At 45.9% G+C, this 8,000-nt stretch overlaps 1 protein-coding gene across 1 annotated transcript in view; it reads right to left on the reverse strand.

Annotated features, from left to right (window-relative positions):
* MTNR1A (melatonin receptor 1A) overlaps window positions 1-6,369 on the reverse strand; it is a 38,640-nt gene extending 32,271 nt beyond the window's left edge. Inside the window, exon 1 of the mRNA XM_025932978.2 lies at window positions 6,144-6,369. Coding sequence (XP_025788763.2) covers window positions 6,144-6,369 — 226 coding nt within the window. The remainder of the gene's footprint in view (window positions 1-6,143) is intronic.
* Between the last annotated feature and the right edge of the window lie 1,631 nt (window positions 6,370-8,000).

An 8,000-nucleotide genomic window follows, 5' to 3' on the forward strand; every position in this document is an offset into this window, starting at 1 on the left:
AGTTCAGGACTATCTTTTTTTCTGATGTATGACACAATTAGGAAACAGATGCACATGTGACCTCTTTGAAGAGATCAAACCTAATGATGGTGATTAAAAGATATTGAAGAACAGAGTCAGAAACCGTGGTGGAGAAGAAAAGAGAAAGCGAAGGAAGAGAAGGAAAGAGAGCAAAGAGAAAATGACAGCCAGGGGTACAGTGAACAGAGTGGTCAAGGGCTCAATCAAGGTAGCTATGAACACATTCAATGGGACCTAGCCAGGAATACTGGTGAACTGATGGTGAGGGTGGCCAAGGGCACTGGGGGAGGCAGTGAACCTCAGCTTTCCTTATCTGAGCAAAGGATAGAAACAAAGAGTCAAGTTCAATACAGGCAACCAATTGTTTGTGGATGGTAAAAGAGAAAACATTCATGTTGGCGGTTTCCAGTATTTAGACTTGGCATAAGTTCTAGTTCAAGCTGTGAATAATAATAATACTGTCATCTCTCAACACCCTTATTTCATTTCCAAAAGTGACGGTCATGTGTGTATACATAAGGAAAAATATATTAAGCTGCGGATTTATGTTTTGTGTACTTTATTGTCTGCGTTATGCCTCGACTTCAAAATAGTGGGGTTTTTTAAAAATTTAATGTTTATTTTAGGTGGGGAGGGGCAGAGAGAGAAAGAGACAGAATCTGAAGCAGGCTCCAAGCTTTAAGCTGTCAGCACAGAGCCCGATGCGGGGCTTGAACTCACAAGCTGTGAGATCATGACCTGAGCCGAAGTAAGACACTTAACTGACTGAGCCACCCAGGCGCCCCTCAAAATAGTATTTCTTAAGTAGGCATGCCTGCCTAAGACTGTAAGAATCTTAAAAACAGCCCTGGGGCATCCAAGGTTTGCAGCTTCTCTGAGTAGAAACACAAGAAGGATAGAGACAATACAGGCCTGAAAGAAACCAGTGCGTTCAGTCTTGTACCTGACAGGAGTTACACTCAAGCAGAGAACACAGTGCTGATGATGATCTAGTCTTACAATCATTCTAGGGAAGTTTTTAATTTGTTTCTTTTTATAATACTGACAGTTTACCCCACTGCGTACCAGATTTAAAAATAATAATAAACTCCTATAGACAGGTATCTTTCTAAAATAGTATGGTGCTGTCTTCTTAAACAGAATACACCTGCTGTTTCAGGAGGAATTAATGGTGAGCAGAGTTCTTCTTCACAACATTCCCTCCAGAGATTGTGCTTTTCAGTTTTTCAGACCTGTTGTTAATGAGTCAGTTTCAACCCGTGCTGTTGGCCGCATGTGTTGTTCCTTTAAATGTGTCAGTCATCCTCTTAATTTATGGCTTATACTCTGGACACGAGCCTCAGCGCTCTACAGTGCTGTAAGAACAAATCAGGGGCTCCTGGGTGGCTCAGTCAGTCAAATGTCTGACTCTTAATTTCAGCTCAGGTCGTGATCTCATGGTTTGTGAGTTCAAGCCCTGCATCAGGCTCTGGGCTCATGGCGTGGGGCCTGCTTGGGATTCTCGCTCTCCTTCACTCTCTGCCCCTCCCCCCCCCCCCCCCCCCCCGTCTCAAAATAAATAGACTTAGGAAAAAATTCTAAGAACAAATCAGCAATCAGGGGGTGTCTGTTATTTGCTTCTTTCCATTTACTGGCTCTATTCTAGATAGGTTAGATTGCCAGATCACTGAATTTTCAATAGGCAAGATACTAGACTTTTGCTTTATTTTTTTTTTAGTAAAAGTTTTTTTTAAGCATAATATACATGGAGGAAAGTATACAAATTGTAAGTTTAGAGTGCATGGTTTTTAGCAATTTTTAACAAAAAACACTTAACAGTTTTTAATACACCCTTGTTAGCTATACCTAGAAAAAAAGAACACATAACATTACCTACTTCGTCCTTTTCAAAGTATGCATCATTTTCCACATGCAATGTGTCCTTTCCCATACGCATGGTCTCACTAGGTAACTGCAACAATTGTGTGAGGCTAGAGATGAGAGGTTTTCTGTACTTGACAAATGGGGACAGTGAGGCTTGGATAACTTACCTGATGTCTCAGATCACAAAGTAGAGAGCAACGATATTAATCCTAGTGTCCCAGGGCAGGACTCTTCCCATTACTAGGCTGTGAAATTGACTCAGAAGATGGAACGTGGTGGTACCAATTCTAGTCTCACAGTTTGGACAGGAGAGAGCTGCACCCCAGCAGCTAAGAGCCTGGTGGGCTTTTGGAGCCTGTGTCTGCTCCGACTGGCCAGTGCCCCTGAGATACGGCTGTGAAACATTTTAAATTTCTTCTCGGGGAAGTCACCTGTCAACATACCCTCTTAGGCGAGGGAGGGGCGTAAATTAAGCCCGCCATTATACCAGATTTCCAAAGGAAACGTCAAAGCTGCAGATGCCTTAGTTTTCTTATTTCCTTACCTCATTTCTTCTGTTCTCTTCTTTGAGTCTTATCTCATTAATACCAACACAATAATTTAACTGAAATGGAAGGATCGAACAATCATGAGAACTCTTGATAAGCATCCTATAACTCACTGGAATCAGCTCTCTCTCTCTCTCTCTCTGTTTCAAAATTATCAACCATTCTAGAAAGCCTCAAATGTTTCGAATTGCAGCAGTGGTACAAGTGAAGAAACAAAATCCCAATTATAAAAATATGACAGGTCTAAAGCTTTGCAAATGAAAGCTCACAACGGGTCTCCCGGCTAGCCACAGAAATGTAGTGTGCCCTAGGCGGCCTTACTGAAAACTTGCTATTGAATACAAAATACAAAGTAGTGTGGAAGCCACCCTTTGTACAACTATTTTTCACAAAACAGAAGAAGCTGAATTGTTTCAGGCATGTGAATGTTTTTTTTAAATGAAAGTTCTTGCAAGACCCAAACTTCCCCAATGACGTAATAGTTGCTATCAGCAAGGCAGAATGAGCTCTGGGGACAAGCTCTGTGGGTTCGATACCCTGCTCCACCGTGTGCCTAGAGTGCACACGACCAGTCTGTGTCCTCAGTTCCTCCCCTGTGAGGAGGCTAAGGGTAGCACCCTACTACAGCGCTTCCCCAAGGATTCAGTGTACGTGGCTTTCAGAACTGTGTGTGGCCCACAGAAAACTGCTTTTATTGCTGGGAGGGAAGGAGCCTCTTTTGTGTCTGTTTTTGCAAGGAGACAGGAATGCATTGAACGGGTCAGAGCAAAAGTCCAGTTATCGAATCCTAATCCAAGAAATTAAAGCAATCACTAACACAATGAGGAGGCTGCGAAGCAGATTAACCTATTATAAGCAGAGCCAGCACCCCCAGATCCCAGAAATAGAGGGAACAGTGGAGACTGGCAAGAAATCAGCCATGATGAGAAAGCAGGCTTCCCCCACTGCTTTGCTCCTGGGGATGACAGGTAATTTTTTTTTTAAGATTTTTTTCTAATAAGCCCTTTTAAAAATTTTTTTAATGTTTATTTTTGAGAGAGAGAGAACGTGACAGTGTGTGAGCAGAGGAGAGGCAAAGAGAGAAGGAGACACAGAATCTGAAGCAGGCTCTAAGCTCTGAGCTGTCAGCACAGAGCTCCATGCGGGGCTCGAACCCATGAGCTGTGAGATCGTGACCTGAGCCGAAGCTGGACACTTAACCAACTGAGCCACCCAGGTGCCTTATTTGTGTTTTTAGATTTCACATTTAAGACAGACTATATGGTACTGGTCTTTTCTCTGACTTATTTCAGGTAGCATGATTCACTGAAGGTCTATCCATGTTGTCACAAATGGCAAGATTTCATTCGTGTGTGTGTGTAACTTCTGTACATACGTATGCATGTGTATGTATATATATGTGTTCATATATGTATGTATATATATAGTACATCCTTCTCCATTCATTGTTGATGGACACAAAAGTTGTTTCCATATCTCGGCTATTGCAAATAATCCCCCAGCGAACATGGGGGTGCAGGTATCTTTTTGGGTTAGCATTTTTGTTTTTGCTTGGCACGGAACTGCTGGATCATCTGGTTGTTCTATTTTTAATTTTTTAAGGTTTATTTATTTATTTTGAGAGTGAGAGAAAGTGTGAGTGGGGGAGGGGCACAGAGAGAGGAGAGAGCAAGAATCCCAAGCAGGCTCTGCACTACCAGGCAGAGGTGGGGCTCAAACGCATGAACTGTGAGATCATGACCTGAGCTGAAGCGGAACGCTTAGGCAACTGAGCCACCCAGGTGCCCCTATTTTTAATTTTTTGAGGAACCTCCATACTGTTCCACAGTGGCTGCCCCGATTTGCATCCTAACAATTTACAACAGTGCACAGGGTTCCCTTTCCTCCACATCCTCACCAGCCCTTGTTATTTCTTCTTTTTGATAATAGCCATCTGATGGGGTGGAGCGATACCTCATTATGGTTTTGATTTGCATTTCCCTGATGGGTTACGTTGAGCATCCTTTCGCGTGTTTGTTGACCATCTAGATGTCATCTTTGAAAAAACCGTCTATTCAGACCTTCTGCCTGTTTTTAAATCAGATTACTTTTTTGCTGCTGAGGTGTATGATTTCCGTATATATTATATATATCGTATTATATATTCCGTATATATTATATATATCGTATATATTATATATATCGTATATAATATTTTAAGTATTAGCCCTTTATCTAACATGGATTGCCAATAGTCTCTCCCAGTCAGCAGGTTGCCTTTTCATTTTGTTGATGGTTTCCTTTCCTGTGCAGAAGCTTTTTAGTCTGATGTAATCCCAGCTCTTTATTTGTGCTTTTGTTCCTCCTCCTTTTGGTGTCAGATTCAAAAAATCATCACCGAGACTGATGCCAAGGAGCTTCCTGCCTATGTTTTCTTCAAAGAGCCTCTTCTTGAAGGCAGAATTCCTCTAGTTTAAGCCCAATCGTATGTGAAATGAGGTTATTCAGTGGACTAACTCAAATTCACTTTGTGTTAGCAGGTGATAATCAAGTTAATTCTTTTTCTAAAAAAGATTTTTTTTTTTTTCAGAGAATGTGAGCAGGGCGGGGGGTGGGAGGTAGAAAGCAAGAGGGACAGAGGATCTGAAGCAGGTTCTGTGCTGCCAGCAAAGAGCCCCACGTGGGGCTCGAACTCACGAACCAGGAGATCATGATCTGAGCTGAGATCAAGGGTCGAGATGCTTACCTGACTGAGCTTAAACCATTCCCTGTCGCAAGCATTATAGAGAAAAAGGGGGCCCTCCCGGAGGGCAGCTAAAGAAAATTTGAGTGTGACCTACTACCTTATTAGAACAAAAAATACTGCTTTTGACAAACATGTAAGTGCAAGGTTCCTTGCCCTCCCCACCCCCACCTCCAGAAAGGCAGCCTCCAGCTAAAGAGCTAAGTACCTCATCACTTAAAGATCTGAACACCCCCTGTCCTATGCAAGGCCGTCCCTGGTCTCCCACCCAAGATAAACCAATTTCAGTTCATTGCTTGGACGATAAAGCAAGTTAAGCTCAAACACAAAATTAGCTTTAGGTAGTAGATTATATGTAAATAAACTCTTTTCTGTAACAATTTCTTTTAAAATGGCAACAAGTTTACATTCTAACTTGGAGGAGTAATAACCTCATTTAGGAGCCTTCATGAGTCTTTGTAAATTGCGTGCCCAAAACTGACAACAAAACTAAAATAATGGCACTATCATTTCACCAGCTTCTATATTTTCTCCTATTGTAACAAAGTTGGGAGGAACAATTGGTAAGCTCATTGATCTGATTGTCAAGGACTTCTTGAGGAACTTTCTGCAATCTCTCAATCCAGTAAAACCTCAGAAACTGAAAACCGTATGGTGGGGGTTTCCCCTAAAATTAAGAGGATCTGACTCTGGTTGAGTTTTCTGCCCCCTTGAGGACTTCAGACTCCCTGTTTTCTTGGAGGGGAGGGGAGAGAGAAAAGAGAAAACTTACACATGCGGGTTAAAGGAAAAGTAAAGTGACAGGCTTCTGTCCCTTTGGGAAAAATTAAGCCCCCAGTTTGTAAGAAAAACGCACTTTTTTAGAAAAAGCTAATGGACAGCTGGGGCCAGGGGGCTGCGTTCCGCAAAGCGGCCAGGAAGGAGGGGAGGCGGCCGTCGGGTGAAGGTTGGGGGGCGGCCGGGCCCCCCCACCCCCCCGGAGCCCCTACCTGCGTTTCTCAGCTTCTTGTTCCGATACACGGACAGGATGACCAGGAGGTTGCCCAGGACGTCCACCACGATGGTGAAGATGAGGGTGAAGGCGAGCGTGCAGGCCAGCCAGGAGGGTCGCGGCCGCGCCCCCTCCCCGCCGCCGGGCGCCCGCTGCGAGGCGTTGAGCAGCGCGCTGCCGTTGCCCTTCAGGGTCCCGCCCGGGGCGCCCCACGACCCTGCCATCGCGCCTGCCCTCGGAGCGCGGCGCGGCGCCACCCGGCCCGCGGCTCAGGGCTCCTCCGGGCCCTGCCCGCGTCTACGCCCCATCCCGAGCGCTCCCCCGCGGCCGCTCTGCCCGCTCCGCCGCTTCCCCGCCACCTGCAGCCCGGGGACACAGGGCAGCCGCCCGGAGGCTCCTCGGTCCCCCGGGGCTCAGCCCGTGGCCACAGCGCCCCCGTGCGGGCTGCCTGCGCCGGGCCGCCCGAGCTCCAGCCTGGCAGCGCGCCCCGCGAAGCCACAGGTAGGAAAAGTCAAGGAACTTTCTCAAGTGTTGCACCATTCATGGAACAGAAATCATTTTCCCCAGCTCCTCCGCCCCCCGTACTGCAAAGGCAAGCCAGAATTTTCATAATCTTCCCCCCCCCCCCGCCGCCAACAAAGCTACTTTTATTTTGATCTTTCTTGAACACTGTCTGTAAGGGTTCAGTAGGTCAACTCTGTCTCCTTCAATTAAAAATAAAAATAACTTTTCCAATTTAAAAATTCCAAGTTCTCAGCCTCAACCTCTGTGTGCCTCTGGTTGCTGCCCCCGGTGGAGAATCCGGACACTGGAAACGGCCCCTCGAAATGGCGGGAAGATTCCAACCGGGAGGGCTGATTCAAAGCAACTGTGCGCTTTTCGTTTCGATTTCAAACGTCAGCGGACTGAATGGTTTCAGAGTAGCCGCAGTCTTGCTCCTGCAGCCGCTTTTTCTCCAGCTGACTTCTTCCAGGAGTGGTACCGATCCTAGTCGTGTGCTCTCTCCCTGTAGACGTCCAAGATTAGGTGTGGCACATACTCACCCTCGAGCTTTTAAAAAGAGCTTCATTCGGGGCGCCTGGGTGGCTCAGTTGGTTAAGCGTGGACTCGACATCGGCTCGGGTCACGATCCCCTGGTTTGTGAAGTCAAGCCCCACATCTGGCTCTGTGCTGACAGTTCCAAGCCTGCTAGGGATTCTCTGTCGCCTGTCTCTCTGCCCTCCCCCGTGTGTGCGTGCTCGCTGGCTCTCTGTCTCTCGCAAAAGTAAATAAGACTTGAAAGCAAATAACTTCACTTGGCCATTGAGGGTGTCCAGGCAATCTGCAAAGTCCTAGGTTCCAATCAATTCCATGGCATTCGTGAACGTACTTGTTCGGGAAGTAATTCACAGACTTGGCTCAAAACACAGCCCTTACCCTCCAGATGGCAGGGTGTGTGCGCTGTGGGGCATTTGTGAGCTACAGAAGTGACATGCAGGAAGGACAGCATTAAGGAAGGAACTTAGAAATTAATAGGTACATTAAATAAATTGAGTAATAGAGGTTTTTAATGAATACACTTAAATTTTTAAGTAGGCTCCTTGCCAAACGTGGGGCTTGAACGCACGACCCTGAGATCAAGAGTCAGATGCTCTACCAGCTGAGCCCCCCAGGCATCCCAATAAATGTTAGTTTTTAGAACAGTTTTCGACATACAGCAGAATTGAAAGTACAGTGATTCCCCAGATACCCCCATCGTCTCAGATGCGCAGCGTCCCTACCGGCTACAGCCCACATCACCGTGGTACATTTATTGCAATCTGTGAGCCCACACTGACTCATCGTTGTCCGAAGTCACAGTTGACAGTAGGGTTCG

The sequence above is a fragment of the Puma concolor genome, chromosome B1 (genome assembly GCF_028749965.1).
Source record: "Puma concolor isolate L17-30 chromosome B1, mPumCon1.1.hap2, whole genome shotgun sequence".
Lineage (NCBI taxonomy): Eukaryota > Metazoa > Chordata > Mammalia > Carnivora > Felidae > Puma > Puma concolor.